This window comes from Anser cygnoides, chromosome 4 (genome assembly GCF_040182565.1).
Source record: "Anser cygnoides isolate HZ-2024a breed goose chromosome 4, Taihu_goose_T2T_genome, whole genome shotgun sequence".
Classification (NCBI taxonomy): Eukaryota; Metazoa; Chordata; class Aves; order Anseriformes; family Anatidae; genus Anser; species Anser cygnoides.
The window spans coordinates 41,624,315-41,648,371 of NC_089876.1; the positions used below are offsets into that span (position 1 = coordinate 41,624,315).

The following is a 24,057-nucleotide window of genomic DNA, read 5'->3' on the forward strand; positions in this document are numbered from 1 at the left end:
GTTAGAGAGTCTTCTACAATCTATCTTGTTTGTGCTCGTGGGGACTTCAGAAGAACTAACTTTATTGGAATGGAACTGAAAAAAACTGGATCATTGGCCAAGGCTTGAAAAAATCGTTTCCTGGCTATAAAAAGAACATTAGCATTCTCACAAAGAAGGTGCCATAGAAACAAGAAACATATTTTTAAAGTAAAACTTCCTTTGATGTGAATCCTGTGCAAAGCACAAAAAATATAAAAGAGCCTGTGGGATCCTATTTCCTTTTTTTTTTTTTTTTTGCTAATGGGTCACCTGGGACATGTCTTCTTTCTGGTGACTGAACTACGACACCTTAACAGGGTGGCAGGGATACAAAGGTTTTCTCAAAGGCATGCATGTGCTGTAACCAGTTTCTCAGAGGGGGAAATATTTCTGCTTCCTTTATCCCTCTCTTCTCTTTCTGCACCATTTCTGCTTCACCTTGCACTTACTTGCACAGCAGAAGTGTAACTTGAATTACCGGCCAGAATCAGCTCCAGCAATCTGCTCCTGACAGAAGCTAGTGCAGGAGAAAAACCCCAAGAAATTAACTTATTGGCAACAAAGAAATGTCAGGTACATACAGGAGAAGTTTCTCTTTGTCCCATTCATTAGAAATTGGACTTAACTCTGAAGCAAGGGAGTTTAAGTATTTAGTAAACTAAGTTAATCCATATCTTTTTGAACACTGAACATATGTCAGAGGTCAATTACGTACTTTTTGTTTCCTATAAGATTATTTCCTCCTACATTTTTAACTCATCTTTTGAGCTCTTTTTTATTTTCCATTAAAAAGCCACTATAGCTCAGGATTACATTATTTAAAACTCTAAATTTAATTATCATTGTATCTAACTCATTTTATTATGAAGCAAGGCTCACTGATCTTCAATTTACAGTGACTAATGAAAGCTCAACAAAAAAACTCTCTAAATACTTCAGCAAATAATATATAACTGTAGCAGGATTGCAAATAAAGCTTTTGCTTTTTTCTGTTAGCAAGTTGGACATTTCATCCTTAACCTTTCCTCTGAATCCTGTTACTCACCACTGTCCAATTTACCAGGTTGTTTTAGTATGTTTTGTACTGATATGCCACTAACTGCCTTTACCTTAGTTTTATTGCCTAACAGTCAGCTCTAATTTTAGTTATACCTGTTAATGTGCTTTGGAACACATCTTTAGAAATTGGAAAACTCTTTGTAGACATAAATGTGCCTTCAAGTCAATGTTACATACATAAGTTACCAGTAGTTGGAGCTTTATCTTCATTTTTAAGCTCACATACTTATGAATTATGACTACTCTTTTTATACAGTTCAGAATTGTTACTACTGAAAAATAACAAATGGCAAAATTTTCCCTGGCAGAAGGAGCATATTAGATAGAAATTGGCTAAATACCTTGTCAGCTGTTCATGTCAGCAGTTTCTCAATATTCTGCAAGAATTTCTGTGTGAGAACTGTCTTTCATAGTCATACTGCTTCACCTGAGCTTTTTCCCTTTTACAGTCTTTTAAGGTTATTACTGCACTTCAGTATTTTTAAGGTTTTTAGACCTCTCTCAGAAAGTCAACCTTCAATTTTCAAGCTTCAAAATTAAGTGTACTTTTGCGATATTTTGAGAATTGGGGTTCATAAGGTTCTTTCCTTGAGTTTCCTTTAGACTCAGTAATGCATTTTTCTAAACTATAGCCATGAAAGCCAGAAATGGAGAGAAAACATGCTGGGACTTCACCGAGAGAAGAACATTTTGAAGTCCCAGCTCTGATATTTCAATGAGAGTGTCTTGAAACTTAGGAGCGGCTCAAACAGGTCGGTAGTGTGTTAAGTCCTCTTTACATTGCCCATAGCTCACCTGCATAGTCAATGGATGCTTACATGTCTAAGCTTTGTTTAGTTAAAAGGCTCTTGCAGTCCATCTTGACTCATTATTTCACAAATCTCTCTGTAGTTAGCTGCGTTGGCTGTTTTATGTTTTAATGGTCTAGAAACAACAATTTGAAAACACTCAGTGGCACAAAGTTGAGAAAAAACAACAAAAATAAGCATTTGGGGCAGAATGAGCCTCATTAAAATTCTTCAAAATCCTGCTTTTCTGCATATCTCTGTCCTGCTGTTCACTGAAAAGCAGGCCTTGGCTCAAATTTTAAGGAAACATCTTCGATATCTGAGAGATAATGTATTTGTCATTTACCATTTTTCCATGTCATTTTTGGAAGGTCAAGTGTAGTAGAAGAAGTATGTTACAAATAAATCCCCTAGTGTGCAAGAATGGTGTTTGATCCAACAGCACTGGAGTAAAAATTGCCCCCTGCCAATAGCATTTTGGAATCCAATTGAGATTTATTTTGCAAGCAATGAAGATGTATGCAAGCTGGAATCATTTAAATACAAGAAAATTTGGAGACAAATCAACCAATGAAATGCCCTAAGACCTTTTTTCCACTGTAAATGATATTACAGCAATGAGAATAAAACACTCTCTCTGACCTTGTGCTTTTTCTTGTTACCAAGAAGAAACACAAAAGCCTTGCAGTTATGTTTGAAAACATGCAACAAAATCTTAAAGATTTAAGGCAGAAATCTTAAGTTTATTCAAGGTTAGTTTTAAACAAAAGGACATCTATTTTCTAACGAAAAACAGCCTCTGAGTAAGTAAGTCAGAGATGATGATTTTTTCATTGAGGTAGATCTTTCACATCTTTGTCCTTCATTGTTTTCTTGATTATTCTCACATCTGCAGTGAAACTACAGGAGCACAAGGCCTTTCTCTAGGTATTTCCAAGAAGTCTGAGGACACAAACAAGAGGGCATTTGGCCTGGCATGCAGTACTTGAGAAAAAAAATTGGTAGCAAAGGCTAGCTGCAAAAGTTAACTTCTCCAAGGAAAGACACCTCATTTATCATCACAGTCTAATAGTGATATCACAGTAGACGAAAGCTAGACCCTGTCAACCTTGTAAATTTTCAGCTCAGTGAAGCCAACACGAGAAAAAGGCAAAGAAAAAGAATGGTACAATGGATTTTGCTGTTCCTAACTCGAATGAGATCTCCTTGGAAGGGCCCTACATGGGGCAGCTGACTTGCACTGCAGAACGTCCTGATGCCAGACCTGCTTCTACAGCCTGATGCCACAGAAGAACCCAGGGGTCTGTTTGGGCTGTCTTCAGTAAGTGGTGATGAAGGATCCAGAGACTCAGCTTGAAGTGCCTGGCTCTGTAACCCCTTTTTACTCCCACCTGACAAGGAGGCCACTCTTCAATGGCTGATGCATTCTCTTCAGCAATAGAGGAAGCAGAACCCAGACAGGGCGCGCTCAGCTTTCTTTTGTTCAAGCAGCCTCCAAAGTGCACAGGGAGGCAACCTGATCTGAATTAAGCAGCCCTGAGCATGGTGCTTCACACTCCCCAGGGAAGTACGTGCCTGTGGGAGTCAGAAAGCAAAGCTGGCATGGAGAGGTGGGATTTTCCTCTGGGATTTTCTGGGAGGTACCTCCATCCTTCTTCTCAAGGGGAAAGGTGTCAGTCCCTTTCTTTCAAAAACTGAGCAGAGAACAAGACCTCTTTTGGCTGGGGGCAGAGAATCCCAGAGTGGTGTTCCTATCAGAGCTGGGTGAGACAATGCCCTCAGGGTCGAGGAGACCCTCATTTAATCCTGCCTTCTCTACCACAGGGGGACCTGAGCCCCCACATTCTCCTCTGTTACCCCTGCCAGGCAAGTTTCTCCACTGAGGAAAATGAAAATGAAAAGGAAAAAGGGTCAGAGTGAGAAATCAAGACAGGGAAATGACTTTCCTGCCTAGTGGTGGGGAGACTCTAGAGTAAGACTGTTTTTACTGGCGTTAAACTATAATTGCATAAGCAGAACAAGGAAAAAGAACAAGAGGTCCCCAGAGAAAGGCCCCTAGCGTTTTGAGGAAATACAATCTCTTTGTTTTTCTTTCTGATCAAACCCAGTTGGACAATGTTATGAGGATGGTGTGAGAAAGTGTGTGCTGTTGGTTCCCATGCAGTTTCTCTCACACATCTATAGAACCACAGGTCCTATAAATCTATAAATCTATTTAGGTCTATGGGGTGCCAATATTCAAAAGCATTCAAATGATGTAAAAATAGAAGAAAAAAGAATTGGTGTAGAAAAGTGCCAGTTACCTACAGGCAATAACTGGATACCACTAAATCAAATTTATGTCATACTGTAACTAGGATATGGTTCACTTTGATAGGCAACCTTTTTATTTATTTATTTATTTTGGTTGGTTGGTTTTTTTTGTTTGCTTTTAGGTAGTGGATTTTTTCTTCCTGGTTACTGGAAAAAAATTTATAGTAGAAGCTTTATCCATCTTCATTTCAGTCTGAATTAACGCTCTGTGAAGCTTCCCAAGAGCTATCTTTATATGGTGGGTTACACCAGAAAGCTTGATTTAGACTTCATATATGATTAAACACAACACTCATAAGTAAAGCAGCACATCTTCATTAAAAATTATTAATAATGAAATTCTGTGATGGAAAACAATTCACATTGGCAGAAAAATCAGATCTTATTGCCACCTAACAAGGATTTGCACTGCTGAAATTCTTTCTTCATTTAACAACAGAAAAGATCACGTTTCCTTTCTTGCAAACATAGTCTTGAAAACAATACCATAGAAATCACTGCATCCTCCAGGATAAAGCATCACACTGCATCCATGGGATGAAATTCTATCCATGTCGCAAAGAGAAATATGTTTAGTCAGAGGTCAAATCAAAAGGAATAGGATGGAAAGATTTCCCACTTGCTAGCAGGAGGTAAGTTTAATTATTCCACACCATTGCTCATCTCATTGGAGGTAATGAGCTCCTTGAAAATTCAGTGGCGAGCAAGTGGAGATTCTTTCTTCCAAACAAAAAATTCAGATAAGTTAAAAAATGAAATTACATGGAAAAAATAGCAGTCTAATAACTCCATATTTAATGAAAACAGTATTTACTATTTCTTTTGAGATATTATAAATGGAGATCAAGTTATGTCAGACTAAAAATATTAGCAAAGCAATTCCCAAAATCATAGACTTGCCAAAAATCTCTGCATCAGAAACTAAACTATAAATTGACTTTCTCTAAACTGACATAAGTGGGGATGTGAACTCAAGTCTGTGAGCATGGGACCATGCCCAAGTTCAGATATAGCCTGGTTCTGTAGTCTGTGAATAACAGCCACACATAAGGTGTGAAAAGGTGGTTTCAGGTGAAATGAACTGTGAAGTGTGAAATAAGCTTCACAAAAAGAAACGTCTGCTTCTAGAGAGTTTGTTTTCAAAATTTGTTTCAACACACACAGGCACATAAACGTCTGTTTATACAGATGTTTATCTTGGCATATTCCAATATTGGAGACTTAATCATGATGTCAAAACCAGGAGGCTGGTCTGTTGGTAGGTATGAAAGAGTTCCTCTGAAAGGCAATTCAGAAGAGGTGTTTAACCTAGGTGGTTTCTATTCTTTACAAAAGGCCCTCTCTCTTTTAATTAAAAAAGGGAGCTTTGCTCACAAAGGAGAGAAAATACTTTCATAAATGCTCATTTATGGAATCTCACTATTCATTACTGCTGAGTCATCACGTACCAATTACTGCCTAGCCCAATACCATACAAATTCATGTATATGTATATTTTACATATTTAACATATATTATGTTTTTTTATATATACATAAATTTGTATGGTATTGGGCTAGGCAGTAATTGGTACATGTGAGATACACACACTCTCTCTCCATAAAATAGACCTTGAAAAGAAGATACGCAGCAAGAGAATTTTGTACTGCAAGTTGCAGCTGAAAACACATTCATCAAATGGCTTCTCTATTCTTTAGTTCAGCCATTCTTCTCAACAGGACTTCTTAAGTACTTGGGACTGTATTACCTTCTTGCCTTTATATTTCCTAGTAACATGTCCAGACACTACTAACCAGAGAATGTCTTTTTCACAACTTTGATTTTTGACAGGATTTACATTTTTGTGGAGGTTTGCCTACATAATTTGGAAATATGACCTCCAAGAATTATTTAAAAAGAAAGAAAAGAAACTGTGCTTTCAAATGGAAGAGGTTCTTTTGAAATGGAAACCTACCTGAAATAGGTTGCGCAGAGAAAATAAAGGCAGTGGTGTAAAGTCACACAGAAACACAGTGTAAAGCACACACAAAATTGGAAGAACTTGTAGCATTAAGTAGAGATTTTAAGCCCTCTGCAGCTCCTACAGGAATACACTTCTTGAAGAAGGTAAGAAAGCCAGATGCTTTTTTTTTTTCTGACGGGGATAAGAAGAAGTCAAAAACAAGGGCACAATATAAAAGCACTGGAAACAAATTTTAGGACCTTTAAAAGGTCAATGCTCTTTTTCTCTCACGTTCTCAAAAGAGAACAGCATAAAAGAACACATTCTAAATTTCCCCCCAAATTAATTTCCATATGGCTGTGATATATGAGACAAGAGTCAAGATAACATCATAATTGCGAGGCAAACAGACATTCTATTTTTATAGCAGAAAAAACTAGTATCTTGAGACTTTTTTATTACAGTACTGAATCTTTGCTGTGGGACCAAGCTCTTTCTACCAGTGGACAACTGATTTAGAGACTATCCAGGCCTTTCCTGCATCCTTTAAATCAAAGGTAAAGCAACTTTCAGGATTATTGCTGAAATTTGATCTATTTAAGGAAAGCAATAGTGAATATTTTCCCTTTCTTTTATAGAATAAGTTTTATAGGCAATTAAATTGAAGTATGATTTTTGACACATTTATGTTACAGTGCTGCTTGCTGCTGTTGCTGCATACACTGCAACTGCTGTAGAGGGAAAAGAGCTGCAGTTGCTGTCGGCAGAAGCACTGCAGTAGTGATGACAAATGTGATTCTCTCATCCAGTGTGCAGAATGTGAATAGCAGTGGCTGCTCTGCACTTAAAGAGGGATTATGCTCAGATGCTTTCTAGGTAATGTTTACCAAATCCAAAACCATCTACAAAGATTAAAAAATGTTATTGCTATTTTTTACCTGATTGGCTATCCCATCACCAGTTAGCCAGCCAGAAACCACAAAATGCTGGCCTGTCCCCCCCTCATTTGCTCAGTCAGCATTGCAGACTAAGAGGCAGCTTGACTTTTCCCCCCCATCTCTGCATGAAGAACCTGAAGCACATTTCCATGAAGCAAAGCAAATTCTTCAGCAACTTCCAATACCAGGTTTTATATTACTGAAATTATGCTCTTCTGATAGAACTATTTCTGAGAAGCTAGGGAAAAAAAATGGAGACGGTGAGATCACATTTTTTTTTTCCTCTATATTTTTCTTCCAAGGGAACTGAGTATGAAGACAGTGACTTGGTGTGGATTGAAGCAGGTTTTTGTGAGGACTGTGATTTTAGATATCTTGATCACAGATTTGGCTATACATACTTTAAGATTTTATATGAAGCATGAGAATTCCAGGAACATAGACCTGACTTAGCATCATGAAGCAAATGGGAAATAACTTGAATTAGTACTTACAGAACAGCAAGTTTCATAGGTGCATGTTCACTTTGCTACATTCCCCTCTGTAGGCAGATATGCATTATATAATGCACTACTGGCAGTGCATTACACTGCACAGGAAAGCTGAAAAGGTGCCCACATCCTAGGACTAAAAAAAAATTTCCAACAGTCATGATCCCAGCACTCATAAAAATGAAGTCACACACCTCAGGACAGTGTTAAACTTACAGCCTGGTAAGACAGCCTTATTCTTGCTCTGTGGCCTGTTGTGCACTGGCGCTGCATACTGCTTGCCATGGTGTCATCCCAGTTCTGCTTTTCCTTAATTGAAAATAAGGGAGCCCAATTTTAGTCTGGCTGATCTTAAGGTAAAACACAAGTCATTGTTCTGGCATTTCTCAGTTCCTACCTTTGTCATTCTGAACCTCTGGCTATCTGCAATCCAGTTTGACAGAGAAAGAAAGGTCTCTAGTATGTTATCTTTCAACATGGTTCATGAAAGTAAGTAGTCAGGAAGAAAAGAGAAATGCTATTTGTGCACCTGTTGAGTGACAGACTTCTTTAGATACTGGGGAAAATACATAGTAACTGACAGTGGGGACATGATTCCACAAAAAACTGCTCAAGAAACTTCATGTTATTTTTAATGAGTTTGATAACTAGCGCTGGTCACAGATCAAAGCCGTACTCTGCTGGATTTTGTACACAGACAATCTCTACTTCACATATTTTATAAAACACAAATCAACAGATGGTGAGAATGAGAGACAGCGCTGATCAGTAAGGTAGGCAGTACCACAGTACATGGCCTACTATCAGTGTTTTTTCAAGCATCACCACAAAAGAAAATGTTGAAGGGGGATGAAATCATTTTATTTTCCTTTGTAGGTGGAAAGGCATAATCACGTAATAAAGTAGAGCTAAAGAGACAGAAAATTGCTGCCTTCCTTCTTGTTGAAACCTCACCAAGTCAGCAGCCATGACTGGGGATCACTTCAGTACATACAGTTCTCCTGTGTATTGTATTTGCAAATCTGGGGTGGTTTTGCCTGGTTTCTCTAGATTTGTACCTCTCTTCTGATAACTACAGATTAATTATTTTCTGCACCTGTCTTGAAGTCTGCATCTGACTAAACTGGCAGCCCCATTTCCACCAAGAGGCGACCTTTAGAGGCAGCACAGTGACAGGACATAACCTGAGAGGCAGCAGCAGTGAAGGGAGCTGAGACTCCACATCCCTGCTGCAACCAAGGCAAGAAAGGCTGGAGCCTGTCAGACAGCCGGATCCTACTGAGACCTAAGGAAGCCGTGGACACGTCTGTGCCAGCCCCTGTATGCGGCCTGCACCTCAGCTGCATGCATGCTGCGCCTCAGGACCTTATCTCCCTGCAGCCCCATGAGCGGGATGTCTCAGAACAAGTCACAGAGCACAGAGGTTGTTTCCAGCTACACCTCCAAATGAATCTGAATTCACTGAAGCCATAACTTTCTCATTACCCTGAGCAAACATAAGAGGAGACTATTGTTAAACCTCCAGCTCCATCTCTTTGGCAGCAGTCTGTGCTTGTGTCAGGACAGTGACTGCAGAACCACAGCCTCAGCCTCGTTTACATTCTCCAGACTTGTATCATCTTGTAAAGATGAGGGAAACTGCAGACTATAGCTTGAAGACATGCCCTTACATGTTACCCTGACTTCCACAGCCCCCTGTGTCATTAAAAACTTCTACGAGTAGCACCATATCATCATATGTTGGATCTTAAGTCCCAGGCCCTGCAGCAAGAGGAGGAGCAGGGCTGTCTCGTAACATCTGTACCTTCCTCCCTTTTCCCCCATGGTCATGTTTCCACCTCTGTACTTTCCATCAACAAAAGCATTAACACAGCCTGTAAAGTTTTCTTTCTGTCTGAGAATAAAAAGCAATACAAAATGTTCCTTTTTCTTCTGGCCCAAAGCTGATTTCTGTTCTCATCTTGCTGAGAAAACAAACTGCTAAACCAAAGAAAAGCCAAAGGCATCATACCTTTCTTCCCTAAGGCAACTTGGGTGTCAGCTCCTCTTAGACTGATGTCCACCAGGAGAGACAACTGGCTTTGGTGTTAACAGTTCCTCTGGCTAATCATCTCCCTCTGGTGTGGTGTGTCCTCTCACCTCTCTTGTGCTTTCAGACTTGGGGTCATTTCTTTCACTGTAAGTTACATATATAGTAAAGATGAATCCAACAGCTTATGTGAAACAAAGATCACAAAAACTACACTTGGAAAATCCTCAGTAACATATTCTGTAACTGAAATCTCTCTTCCATACTATACGGTAATATTGAGGTTCTATAGTTGAGAGTTTAAGCAGTTTCTCATGGTTCCAGAGAGAAATCTTTTCCAGCAAACCTCGATATTAGCTGGAACATAAACACTATTTTTTGTTTATTTATTTTAAAGAGCGTCCAAAATCATCATTATGGCTCACAAGAAGAATTGGTCTTTGCTCATACAATGACAATTTTTAAGATTCTTGAAGTAAGCTCAGTACTATCAAGGCATTAACTACTCCAATCAGTCTCACTGACATTAACCAAAGCATTCCTAGGGTTGATTTTAAAAGGCAAAGAGTTGTGTGAGCTTTTGATTTTAGTAGTGAAACAAACAGAGGACAATTAGGGAACACAGTTTAGGCAGTCTTAAAGTTTTGAGTTCTCGAACAAAAATCTTCTCACAGGATTTCAGTTTATATGGCCTAAGACTGAACTATAGAGAAATACTGTGCAAGCTGGGAGGCCATTCATGCTGGCATAATGATTACTTGGGTATAATGACTGAAACAAAAGTTGCAAAACCTTGCAGATTCTAGCAGAGGAACTAATTCCAACAGCAAGAGGAACCAAAACAGAGGGAACTGAAATAATTAGATTAGCTTAATTGTAACCATGTCTAAATAACCACAGGCATTGAAATGTTCAGTAATTTTGTAAGAGGAGTAACCTGTGAATGGCAAAAAGCATTCTCATCAACATGCACAGCTGGCAAGAGAAGAAGCAACCTGTTCAGCACGAAGCTGATTCATTCTTCCTGCATACTACCTTCAACATCCAGCCCATTTTTCTTTGCTAAAGCTTTGGTTCAGGTCTTCACTGGGATGCATGTCGACAGCTGAAGCTTCCTCTTTCTGGTTTCAACAAATCTACTTGCTCTCCCTGCTAAACCATTTAACACATTACAATAAAAATTATCTTGCTGACTTACCACTTCTATTGTATTTTTACCTACTATGCATCCCTCACCTACCTTTTTCTTCTCCTACTGCATCAGACAAGCTCTGCACCTTGTATTGCCCACCTCTCTCAAAGCATACACTGGTCATTACTTGCTTGCAGCTGACCAAAAAGCACCAGCTGCTGGTGTTCCCCCAGCACAGCCCCTTCCTCTTTTATCATGTTCCTTTTGTAAAGGAAAAGCCTCCCGTAAAGAAAATCTGCAAAGTCACTTCAACTTCCTCCTTAAGACTTACTGATGCCTGCCCACGCACGTGACACCTGACAGTGACTCATTTCCCCGTTCTGTGGTCACTCCCTTTCTGCTTATTCCAAACTCTCATTCTCAGCTGGACACTACCTTTGGCTTCGCACCTGCTCGTGTTCTTATCAGGTGCTCAGGTTACAAGATCTACAAGGTGCGGGCTGGGCTTTGTTTCCTAAAGTGTGTGACCACTCTAGAAACACTCCACTACAAGATGAAAGGTTAAGCTTCTCAGAGGTTTGTGCCCAAGACCTCAGTTCATGTGAAGCCTGGGACATAAGTGGGTGAAACCCAGCTTTCTCATGCACCCAAGAGAGTACTGAGCCTATATGCAGTTTTGAAAACATCCCTGGCTTTTCCCTTCATCTGGGATAAAGTGGTTTGCTGCCTGGCCAGCTGCCTCAGGGACACGAGGAATGGATCACTGCGATACCCTAGGTTATCTCTTGTGATACTCTAGGTTAGCTCTGTAAGCAGTCACCCTCTGATATGCTTCTGGGCTGTTCTGCAAGAAAGAAGTAAAAGTCCTTAAAAGGACCAGGGAGAAAAAGCAATAGTGCTGCCTTACCTTGTGCTTTATTAGGCAGACACACCCAAGGTTTGGTTCCTTTTGACTGCCTGCAGCTATAAGCTGTGAAAACACTGCCAAAGCATTGCAGGGTTTGTTGCAGTGAGAACCTGCTCATTGCGCTTTTTTATTCATGAAGAATTGTCATGGAACAAGAACTTGTGTAGCTGTACACAGAACAGAGTCTGTGCAGCTGGTTTCTTCTCCAGAGCCAAACTGCAGTCAGCAGTCTTGCGATACGGGAGATGGCCATGCTGTGCAGTGTGACAGCACGAGCAGAGAACAGCTTCTGTAGGGTAGGAAGGACTGGACTTCTGGGTAGCCTTGATTCCTCCCATTGCTGTATTTCCAGTCTTTTTGGACACACATTAAGGGCTGATTGTAAATATGTAGGAAAATCTGCCACCACATGAAAGTTGTCACCTGACCAGGGCAGGCTTTCTAATAACATTCCAGGTTTTTACTTCAGCCATTCTGATCATTACTTGGGGAAGACTCAGCATAACTGCACAGAAAATCACTACTCATACATCGTTCACTGACATCAGTAATTTTCAAAGAAAGCGCCTTGGAAAGCAGCCTGATGTCTTTTAGAAACGTAATACTAAATACACGCCACTGAGGACAAAAATACTAGAAAGTGTGTGTGCACGTTGCTCAGATGTCAGCATCATTGTAACTAGTCAGGGAATGAGAGCAGGCCATGCAGCACTGAAATCAGGGAGGAATCAGTTGGGTAAATGACAATGTCTGTAGGTGCCTACTGGAAGAATGCAGATCATAAAATACAGACTACTTATATTCTGTGTTTGTGTGTGCACACGCATGAAAAGCCATATCCTGTGAAGAAAGGAAGAGTTAAACAGAGGATGAAAAAAAAAGGAAAAAAAAAAAAGGAAAAAAAGGCAGGAGAATGAGTGGAGCAAAGGATTGTTGCTAAAATGAAAAAGAGGTTCAGAAGTAAGAACACGGAAGTCCAGCAAGAAAGGACTTGGCCATCAGGCACCTAAGGCCACTTCTCAAGAAGCAGTGACAAAATGCTCAATCCCAGCCTGCCCAGAGCTGATCTCCTTTCAGACTGAAAAGAACTGATGGCAGGGAGCATTCACCCGTGTTCACCCACTGCATGTCAGCAGGAGATGCAGCCTGCATGGATTTGGCAGAGGCCACAAGGCCCAGAACACTTACACACCCAGGTCGCTGCACAGGGGCACGCTACTGACAGTCAACAAAAAGAAAACCATTTACTTCAGAGATTAGCCCTGGAGAATGGGAATGGCCATCCAGGACCCTATGGCCTGGACAAAAGCAACTTCATTTTTCATTACTGGGCTCTTTCATGTTGTAATTGATCTTTTCAGAAGACTTCTAGGTGGTGGACCCTTAGATTCATCTCCCCTTTTCCCTGCTGAACAGTCTTTCACAAGGTGAGCAGCCCAAGTCACCTGAAAGAGTGCTGCCTCTTGGAAACCTGGGGCTGCTCAGGGTGAGCAACGGCGGCAGAAACAAGCCCTTGGAGTGCCAAATCCTGCCTGAGCTCCAAGGGGACATTTCATTTACAATAGCTTCCTCTTCATTTTCTGAGGCTTAAATGATCAAAGAGCATTTCTTTTTTACGATCATTTTAACACTGACATTATATTGCAATGCTAAAATTGGATGTCGTTTCAGGAAAACCATAGCCACCCATGAAAGCAAAACATAAACTACAACAAATAAAGAAGTCAACATAAAAAACTTCTTGGGAATAATACAAAGGCATCTGTAAGTAATACAAATATAGGTTTAATCAAAAATAGTCGCACAGAGAGATCACTGAAAGTAACTATGAGAAAACTGATAAAGGAAAAAATGTGAGGATGCACATGATATTGAGGATGAACAAAGACCTTGTAATGTGACATGCTCAGAAAATATGGATTCTAAGTATACCTCTGTAGTATTGAATTTGGAAACACATTTAGTAACTCATTACAAGTTTCCCTCTTTCCAAATATCTGGCCTGGTAGTTACTATCACTTCCCACAAATCTGCTGCTTTCAATGATCCAAATACTAATCAAATCACAACACTATGGCTTCATGAAATTGGCCCAAATGTTGTGAACAGGTAGTATATGGAAAAGCATTTCATTACAGAAAGCTCCTTTCCCGCATATGCAGTCTTTCCTTCCATGTTTAACTGGAATTTCTGAAGATACTTCTTTCATTTTATGTTAAAATAAACAACAAAATATTGCCTGTAAATTTTCCAAAGCCTTTACCAAAGGATATTTCAGGCTTTATTTATGTATTTATTTATTTATTTTAAAAGTGCAGTCTTTTCCTCACTCCCTGAAAAGCTGGGTGGCTTGGAAAATGGAGCTGAACACCCAGGGCCTGGTCAGTGCAAGCACTTACATTTTCAGAGCAGGTTATGATGATGATGCTCTAAGGTTAACACCAAGCACAGAAAGCATCCACGTGTGCTTTGTAGTGCAGTCCAAGGGGCAGCTCACGGCGGCTCATGCAGAGCTGCCCGAGGCACAGCCCGAGAGCTGTAGTCAGGGCAGGCTGAGGGTCAGTGCCTGGGTGCACACCGTGGGTCCCAGGCAGGCTGTGAGTGTTGGGCTCTGCGTAGCAAGTAGATTTACTCCTTTATCTTCCACGGAGAGCAGAATCTGCAGCTGTGCTTCTGAAGTGTTCCACATAAAATAAGGAGCCATGCTTGGGCAAATTTTGGTGTCACTGGGGTCAAGCCCACCTTTTGTCAACTGTTCAGTTAGCTAGAGGAGACCTCCAGCACTCCCCCTGCATGACCCAGCCTGAGGACTCCACCATTACTGACAGTTAATCCCACTTTTATCTGGTACCTTGAATGACTGCATTAACCCTGACATACCTTTCTCACAATTAGAGCTCTTTTTTTTTTTTCTTTCTTTTTTTTTTCCTTTTTTTCTTTTTAAACAGCTGAACTGCAGAGAGAGCTCCATTTCAAAATGTGGCTACCATTAGGGTGGTGTTTTGGTACAGGAAGATATAATATACCTCTGTAATGCACTACTGTGTGCTCTTTAATTCTCTGAATAGCCAAAAGGCAGACGGCAGTAAAAAAGATCAGCTGCACAAACCCAGTAGTGACACAAACTGCTTAAATGAAGCCCATCTGAGCAATGTTTTCCTCATGCTTTGTGACTTTGCCTGTCACCCAGGACAGGTGTCTTAATAGTACAGATGCACTCTAATATGGTATAACCCATGCACTCCAAATTGTCCCCTGGAGCTACCCAGGAGGTTGTTAAGGGATACAATGATTAAAGGCGAGTGTCAGTCTCATACAAGACTGAGCATTGGGGAATATCAAGACTGTCTGAGAGTCTTCCCTGACCCAAAAAGTGCAACAACAAGTGAATGTAGAAATGAAATTAAAGAACATCACTTCTGCCCCACTTCTTACTCACCCCTTTGACCGTGGGCCTGACCTGATAAACAAATGAGGTTCCTTCTTTGTGCACACAAATGGGAATTCAGTGGCTAAAGAAGAGCCCAGAAGCATGTTCTGGCTTGCACAATGCCAGAAAAAAAAAAAAAAGCCTGCACTACTGTCTGCAGCACTTAATGCAACAAGGGTGAAGCACCAACAAACAGCCCGGGGAGAACTAAACAGCCTCTTGAATTTGCTCGGGATGTAGGTTTTAACTGTCTGTCGTGGTTTCATCTGGGATAGCATTAATTTTCTTCATAGTAGCTGGTATGGTGCTGTGCTTTGGATTTAGGATGAGAATACTGCTGATAACACGCTGATGTTTTAGTTGTTGCAAAACAGCGCTTAGACAGAGCCAAGGACTTCTCAGCCTCTCGTGCTGCCCGGCCAGCGAGGAGGCTGGGGATGCACCAGGAGCTGGGAAGGGACGCAGCCAGGACAGCTGGCCCAGGCTGGCCAAAGGGATGTCCCACACCGTGTGGCATCGTGCTCAGCAATAAAACTAGGGGAGTTGGCCAGGGGGGCTTCTGCTGCTCAAGGACTGGCTGGGCATCAGTTGGCTAGTAGTGAGTGATTGCAATGTGCGTCACTTGCTTTGTTCATTCTTTTTGTTGTTGCTTGTGTTTGTTTCTTTTTCTTCTTTCTTAGTAAACTGTCCTTACCTCAACCCACGAGTTCTTGCACTTTCCAATTTTCTCCCCTAACCCACTGCATGGGGGTTGGTAAGCCAACAGCTGCACGGTGTTCAGCTGTCTGCCTGGTTAAGCCACAAAACTGTTCTGGGGGATTCAAAGCTTTACTGGCAGACAAGACAACTGTGTCCCAGACAGATTCTTTTGAACTGCTCGTATTGGCAGATCCAACACAAAATGTTCCTGTGCTTCATGATGTACAGAACTGGATCCAAAGAAAAGGCAGAGTTGGAAAGTGTCTGAGACGGGTCCACCCTAAATAAAATGAGATGAATCATATCCATTGCTCACGCAATTGTTCTCCTACTGCAAGAGCAGCTTTCAACTCAAAGGCCATCCTTTCTGAGCCTCTAAGTCAGGTACTGAGAGCACCTCTAGACAGATCTCTGTTCCTTAGAGTGCCTAGAGAAAGACAAGGACATGGCTCTGTAGGAGACAGCCCAGCTCAATATGCAGTGGCGATCTCAGGCAGCTTTCAAGTATTGACCTAGGGTTTCTCCCTTTCTCCTTCAGTCAGTGGGACTCACCCAGCAGACCTCCTCTGACACTGCCCCATGGCATTTGAACTGCATGAGAGAAACACAATAGTGTGCTATGATCAGGGAATAGTCCAAATCAGTTTCAATGTACACAACAAGTTACAAGCAGATGTGCAGAGAAATAATACTTAATAATGCAGAGCCTAAACTACGGGGTTTGTGACATTAACTGAACAAGGTGGCTAAATCCTGTGGATTCAAATATCTCTTACCAACACCTCAGTGCTTGCTAAACGGAGGAAGAGGCAGAAAAGGGATGATGCCTACATTTTCATTCTGCAGTGGCATTCTAATTATAACTCCCATCAATAATGTCCAATAATGACTACTAGCCCATGCAAAACAGAATTTTGACCAGAGAACAGGTTGTAGGGTATGGTTTGTCTTTAAAAGAAACAAACAAAAATCCAGTTCCCCAGACTGAGCTACTCTGAGTGATAACCCCAGCCAAGCTGGCAATTTATCAGAAAAAAAACACCTTTTCTCCTCAAAGGATATGGTCAGAGGACATTTACCCTTGAGAAATATAGCTCTTTGTTTTTGTAACAGATCCGGCAGCACACAAGCAGTCAAAAGGGAATTCTGTAATGTGTGGATGAGAAATGGCAACGCCTAAGCAATTTTGCCTCTCACTATTTCGTCTTAAGATATTCTGCATTGCCACATGGATAGGGTAAGAATCTCAGTATAACTTTGGTCTTCTTACATGTCCATAAAGTGCTGCAGGGGAAAGAGCCTTACAACAGGAATCTACCATGGGCATCCTCATGACTTGGGGTGAACTCCTTGCCTTTGAACGCTGGAAGCAAAGCTACAGAAACATCAAAAAAAAACATGTGGGAACTATTTCCCACAGAGGCCAAAGCCAAAACAGTCTTCCGGCTAAGGCAGAAGAAGAAAGATGCTAATTCTGTGGGCTTGAAGGTTTTTGTGGTTCTCCAGCTTCCCTACATGACACGTTAGACATGGCTCGGGAGAATTGAATAGGCACACCTACATCACGAGCTCTGCCAACAGCTCAAGTGTACTTAGTATTATTTGTCACTGCTGGTCCGCTGTCATTAGGGGCAGGGTTGTGCACAATCACCCAGCATAATTAATTAATCATGATCAGCCATAGTATATCTGTCACATTAGCCAGAGTATACACCACAGAGTGTGTTTTATAGTGGCTTTGTGAGAATATGCAATACCCAATCTGACATAGAACATGCTAATACAACATTATCCTGTTAAACCTACTGCTTTTAAACAAATCCGAATTGCCCGTGTGAGTTTGCGTTGGATCACTGCTGTGTGCCATGTGGCCAGAACCTCTTTGATCCCATCCTAGAAACTCTGAAGTTGGATTTACTATACAGTCAACAGATGGCCTCAGCTGAACTCCTAAAAATGAATCTGCTCAGTGCATTGCACGCCACCTGGTACCCTGCCACTAACTACATCAGTAGAGAAGCGTATTTCAATGTCAGCTGGAATTTCCCTAGCCCTTCTCCCTCTTTCTTCAGCAGTAGACAATATCCCAGTAGGGTGAAAAAGGATGAGCATATGGCTAAACCCATTACTGATGTTCTTATAGCATTTAACTTCTGTCCCTGGGCTTGTTTAGATGCTATTTGTGATGCATCTTCTCTTTTTTTCTAGCAAGGACCACTGAGATGGAACACGTACACAGGCTAAAGCTAAAATAAATCTAGTAAAAAACATGGACACAGTGATGAGAAAAGTGTTGAGGGCCAGGGAATATTCTGTGGAAACATCATGCCATGTAGGAAGATAAATATGCAGCTAAGAGGCAATGATGAAAGAGTTATGAGCAACAGCAGTTCTAGGACCTGTTGCCACAGCTACCTCAAGAAAAGAAAGCAGTAATTCATGTCATGAAGCAATGCTAATGAAGGGGAGGTTTTCTGGGGTGTGACAAATGCTCATAAAGATACTCAGTTCACACGCTCACAGGCTACAGAAGCTGGCTGCCATCCTTGCAGCCACAAACAATGGGCAGTTGATTGCAGCTGATGTGTAATCTCAGGAGCACCGATAAAGCAGCAATATTAGACTCAATAATTAGATGGAAAAATTAGCCTCATTTTGAAGCTAAAGAACAAATGCAGTTTCCAATAAGAAGAGTCAAGACAGCAAGTCATGCCGTCATTTAAAACATATTATGGCTGGTGTACAGAATATCAAATGTGGCTGGAGTGCAGGGCAGGGCAAACTACGGGCTTAAATATTGCATTAGGTAACAGATTTCATTTGACAGACAAGGTGGGGAAGAATAGTTATCAGCAAGTTTCTCTATTCTCTCAAAGTAGATCTCCTTCTAAATAGCTACTATAATTTCAAGGAGATGGTCTCCAGGAGAGGAAATTGAGTTTAGAAGCAGACCCCTCTGTACATATATCAGTCAGCCCATCCCAGCCTGCCCAAGCACAGGATTCACAGCATGGAAGTTGGTTAAACCCAAGCGGAGCTGCAAAGAAGAGCCATGGAAATGAGCAGCAAATGCACTGTAACATCTTCTTCAAAACTGATGTCAACCCAAAGCCTCTGAGCAGAGTACTGTAAATAGCTGAGATCACTAGGCATGCTCAAACAAGCATTCCTACTTTATACACCTGGGCCTTCTGTGCTAACAATCAGGGTTTCTACTGTGACAGAAGATAGATAGAAATCAGACATTCAAACCTCTGCCACATCACCAGGTACAATTATTAATGGAAGACAGGACCTTAGCTAGCTGCCAAAGGACTCCATGTCAACTGAATGGGATCCAGACAGACTCATTGTCTTAAACATCACAACCCTCCCACCTGAAATTAGGAGAGAACAAGAGAGAAATCACCATGGTGTGACAAATATTAAAAGTGCTGGGAATGGAAAGTTACACCAAGTATTTACAGGTTGCAGCTGAGGAAGACAGATGTCCCTTAAATATCAGATATCCTTTGAGGAACTAAGAACCATTAGAGGTATACTCACAAGACTTCAGCTACTGTATAAGACTCCCAGAACTTGTGAAGCTTAAAACAAATAAATTGGTTTACAATGAATGTTGTGAGAATAGTTAGACTCAAGAACTGAAATCTGAAAACCAATGTAAAATCATTGTGAACAACACACCAATTTTGAAGTATTATATCTTTGTACAACCGTTACAGCAACAGTTTTGTACCCCAAAAGGCAGCCTGGGAACAGCAGAACTGATGTAAAACTAATGATTTATACGATAAGTGAGTAGACGCACACAAATGTGCGTGGATGGAAAACGAGGTAGTCTCTGCTCTTGTGCATGAAGCAAATCTTTTGCAACACAAAGTGGATCCATGGTCTGCTCACAACAAAACATCCTGGTGCTTATTGTAGCACTGGATATAGCACAATGATGATCAGGCAATTCACTAACTGTGGCAGACGTGCATTGCAGGCACAGTTTGCAGGGGCAGGCAGTACACCTAGATGCACTGCTAAAGTCTCTGTAGACCTGTAAATGTTCTGTCAGCATACAACAATCTTTCTCCATCGGGCTTTCACTGAGCCAAAACACACTCTAGAGCTGCCCATGCTTGTCAGGAAAAAGTGCCATAGAGACTGTTCTCTAAGGAGTAAGTAGTTGTCTAAGCAAGGTAAGATTTACTTTAAAAGAATAAAGAATAGTCCAGCAAATGGCTTGGTTACTTTCCATCTGGGACATCAGCCCCTTTTAGGCATGTCACCAGCAACACTGGACTCCAAACTAGCTAGTAATTCTTCTCAAATGAGCAAAATATTTAGACAGTATTGCTGTATTGCCAGTTCTTTGCTGTTTTAAGTTTAGGGTTCTCTCAAACATAATTTACTACACGAGGTACACCCATTTACCTCCTGTATTTATTGTGACCTATCTACAAAAGAGTAATATGCAGTATTTCAATTTTAGCAGTTGTGGATAGGCATTATCTCATCTGAAAGAGGACTAAATCCAAGACAAACTTTCTACTGTCCTTTCAGGTCACTTACATGATTTCTGAAGTACATTCGTCCCAGTTGATCCTGACTATGTATGACACTAAGGTTTTTAAAAAGCTTTCCCAATAGCATTTTATAGCAGAGCTGTCCAAGACATGAAATGGCTCATTAGTGATGCAAAAAGCTTCTAATTCAGTAAAATGATTCTACAAAACATTTATTCCCCGCCTATTCCCCCCCCCCAAAAAAAAGCCTCTGCATACTTTCTGACTCTTTATTGATCTTTTCTATTTTAAAGTCAATTTATGCACAATACTTGTCAAAGATTGTTTGTTTGCAATCCATGGAAATATTATGTGCTATTAAAATCAGGTCAACACTGATTTAATAGTGTCTCTGGAAACTTTTACGTTTAGTATTAATCTCTGCCACTATCTTGTAATAGTAGCCTTGTTTAAGCTTGGTGCCCGAGGCCAAAAATGAAAGCAAAGCTCTTTGCCCTTGAGACATCTGCGGTGTGGAGCCTCCCCACCACCTCCAGAGTGCTTTGCAGTGATGGAGAGAGAGAGAGAGAGAGAAACGAATGGAAAGAACTAATGATATAGTAGAGAAACAGATCTTCTGCTTACATAGTCTGGGCAGTCCTGCAATTCAAGCCAGAGCAAACTATCTATACCCAAACGGGGCACAAAGGCAAGAGCATTTGCCTTCAGAACAGCAGATTCTAGGCTTGGGGTGCAAAGGCTGCCTAGAAAAGCAAATAAAATTAAGAGAGTGTTAAAACATCTCTTGTAATTGTCTAGCGTGTTATGAAAATCTCATGTCCTGGAGACTCTCACGTCCATGAGAATCTCATGTGCTGGAAGCCCTGATGTGATGCAGTACCAAGTGGACCTCTGGGCAGAGCATTGCAGGCTGTGCAGGTCCCAGATGTGGTGATGCTCACTCCCTCCAAGTTCAAAGGTATTCTGATAGTGCCTTGCTTGCAAAACAGATTCACCAGTCACTAATAGCAATGACATCTGGGATGGGGACTTAGCTTTAAGGAGTCCCTTGAACAATGTGTTCTAATATTTTTAGCTCTTTAATAAAAATCGAGTTTCTGAACAGGTGTGTATAATATTTCAAATGGACAAGACAATACACTCTGTGTTGACTACGTGTACATTGACTCATTATGCAAATATACATACACTGAGTAATTATACTATTGTTAGAAACTTTCCTATGATATAAATGCATACACTTGGATTAGCTGTTATGTGGATCTGCTTGTACAACAGACTAACAGCAGGCTGCCACTACTTCTGAGGAAGGGTGTGTAGAAACTACAGTTGCCTTTATGGGTTGCCTCAAAAGGGAAAAGATCTATGAAATAATGCTTAGTTAATGAATTGTAGCTATGTATTATCTGGTTGTCAGATTTGTGGGTGTTTTTCTTATCAATATTTTATGAAAGTTAATATTGAAAACATGAACACATTGCACACCAGAAAACTGGGTTTAATACCACAAAGCTTTATGGGTGGAGTGCTTCCAAATGATTTTTTTTTCTGTTCTTCCTTTATAATCTATCACCTGTTATTGCGAAGTGACTTGTTGTTCCAAGTGAAGAAAATCAGCTGTGTTTCAGTAGTGACCCATTTAAATTTTTTACTGGTTGCTGTTACTGCCAGTCCAGTCATGGAAGAACAGTTTTTCCTTCAGACATCATTTACCCACGCCCTTGGAAGAGAGAACAGAATCATGTTTCCCAACACAACAACAAAGCTACATAAGCTTCAATGGCCTGGCAACAAAAGTCAGGATCCTGTACAGAACTGTCCACAAAATGTCCATCCCAGCAAGGAAAGGCATAAATGGTACAAGGAAAAAAATATAAAAATCAGGCAAACTTGTCAACAAAGAAGCTACAAAGACAGGGGCAACAGGAGATGGAGAAAGAAAGGGTAAAGATTCAGAAGAAATCTCAATAAATTATACACTACTTACTTGGACCTACAAACTATGTCTGAAGCATCTTTGTAAACAGGCACGTAGTACACAGTGAACTCCTATGTTCATTCAGATCATTTGTATAAGTGATTGAGACCCTCAGATGGAAAGCTCAGCATATGTTCAACACGCACGCACAGGCTTCAATTTGGTTTAAGTATATCCATTCTTAACTTCTATCATAGCTGGTTTTGGCTATCCCTCCTAGTCTTACAGAACTGTTGAATTCTCCCCTCCTTCCATTTTCCCTGTTTTCTTTATAGTTTTGGTCAAATGTAGTGGGTAATAAAATGAATAGTGGAATAAGTGAAATACAGATATCCAAAGAAGTCCTAGCTAGCTATGCTTCAGCAGCTGAATTGTAATTTGTTGAACACCTGCTGAATTTAGTATAAGGGTACGAAGAAAGCACGCTTCCTTGCTGATTAAGGAATGTATCACGTAAACCAGATTAACTGTTTGCAACACAAAGCAACCAGCAGCAGCAACACTTGGAAACATTCGGTTTCTAATACATCTTGAAAGAAAACTGTTTGAGCTTCAACTGTGAAATCTATAAGCAAAGCCTTTACAGACACTGTCAGTTACAGCTTCATCAGGCTAAATACATTGGAAGTGAACAAAAAAATTGTGCATCTGTAATAGGATTCTTAGGAGGCTCTGACCATTTGGCTGTTATGAGGCAACATTTGGAAAACATTAGGAAAACGCCCCAGGAAAAGGCTCCCTCTCTGAATGGCTTACTTTTCAAAGGGCACAAAAAGATCCAGTGACTGCAAGAATCTATCTTAAGTCTTATCTGTGTTCCTCTTATACACCTTGGACAGCTGCTGGTTTCTGAAGATTATTTTAAAATAAAGACCCTTTTGGGGAAACATCTAAATACTTCAGAGCTTTAAGCAAATACACTGCAGGGCCTCCCTTGGAAGGAAGGGTGTTAGCTGACAGCTGATATACAATTAGAAAGGAGCTTATTGAAATACACAGCACAGTAGACTGCAGAATGTTCCAGTTCAGGAAAATAAACCATTACCTACTTGATTAGCCTTTGTACACTAAAGAACAAGAGAAATGCTGTCCTAATATAGAATATATATATTTCAAAAAAAAAAAATCCAAAGAAACAAAAAACAGTTTTGAAAGACAGGCCCTATGTTGATTTGTGTGTGGGGGGAGGGGTGGGGTGGGAGGCGGGGCGTGTGTTTGTTTGCTTGTTTTACCTGGAATGAGATTAAAGAGAGTAACATTTGTAGGGCTCACATGCCAGGAGTTCTGTTGTTATGAGTCAGTGAATGTTGACACTTTTTTTTTGTTGTTTAGAGTTTTTCATTGGATGTTTTTCTCTTTTAGGGATCTCTTCTTACTGAGACATCAAACCAGTTTTGACACCTGCATTATTGCCAGATTCTGAAGATGGTTACGGATATAGTAGACTAACCGGGAAAGTGAAAGAGCTCTTTTGTTAAGCAGGAAAAAATTGCAAGAAAATGTTCTTACATTGTTTCTATTCTCTTTGAGATCACATTAGCAGTGACTCTATTAGTCTTTGAAAAACATAAAAAGATTGGTAGTAATATAAGGTCTTTAGAGCACAGTAGATTTTCTGCAGAAATGCATATTCTCTCTCATACTATCACAGTGCTTCTTCTCCAACTCCTGTCTTCAGACAACAAGCTACATTGCACTGATTGGGAAAAAAATCAAAATTTTCCATATTTGTACTCTGAAAAAATGTGAGTAAAAGTGTTGTTACTTTACTTAACTCATCAACCTTCATACCATGGCAGTTTATTAACAAAAT

The 24,057-nt window shown here is 40.6% G+C and overlaps 1 protein-coding gene across 4 annotated transcripts in view; it reads right to left on the minus strand.

Annotated features, from left to right (window-relative positions):
• Positions 1-24,057, minus strand: part of LOC106046680 (uncharacterized) — a 101,248-nt gene that overhangs the window by 18,326 nt on the left and 58,865 nt on the right. For 3 of the 4 annotated variants that reach the window (XR_010831461.1, XR_010831462.1, XR_010831463.1), the window contains 5 exons: positions 9,564-9,728; positions 7,769-7,861; positions 7,556-7,688; positions 1,876-2,004; positions 471-538 (listed from right to left, as the gene is read on the minus strand). Coding sequence is in view for 1 of the 4 variants with exons in the window: in XM_066996701.1 (XP_066852802.1) it covers positions 7,769-7,837 (69 nt within the window). In the remaining 3 variants the exon portion in view is untranslated. The remainder of the gene's footprint in view (positions 1-470; positions 539-1,875; positions 2,005-7,555; positions 7,689-7,768; positions 7,862-9,563; positions 9,729-24,057) is intronic. The other variant, XM_066996701.1, reaches the window with a different exon arrangement.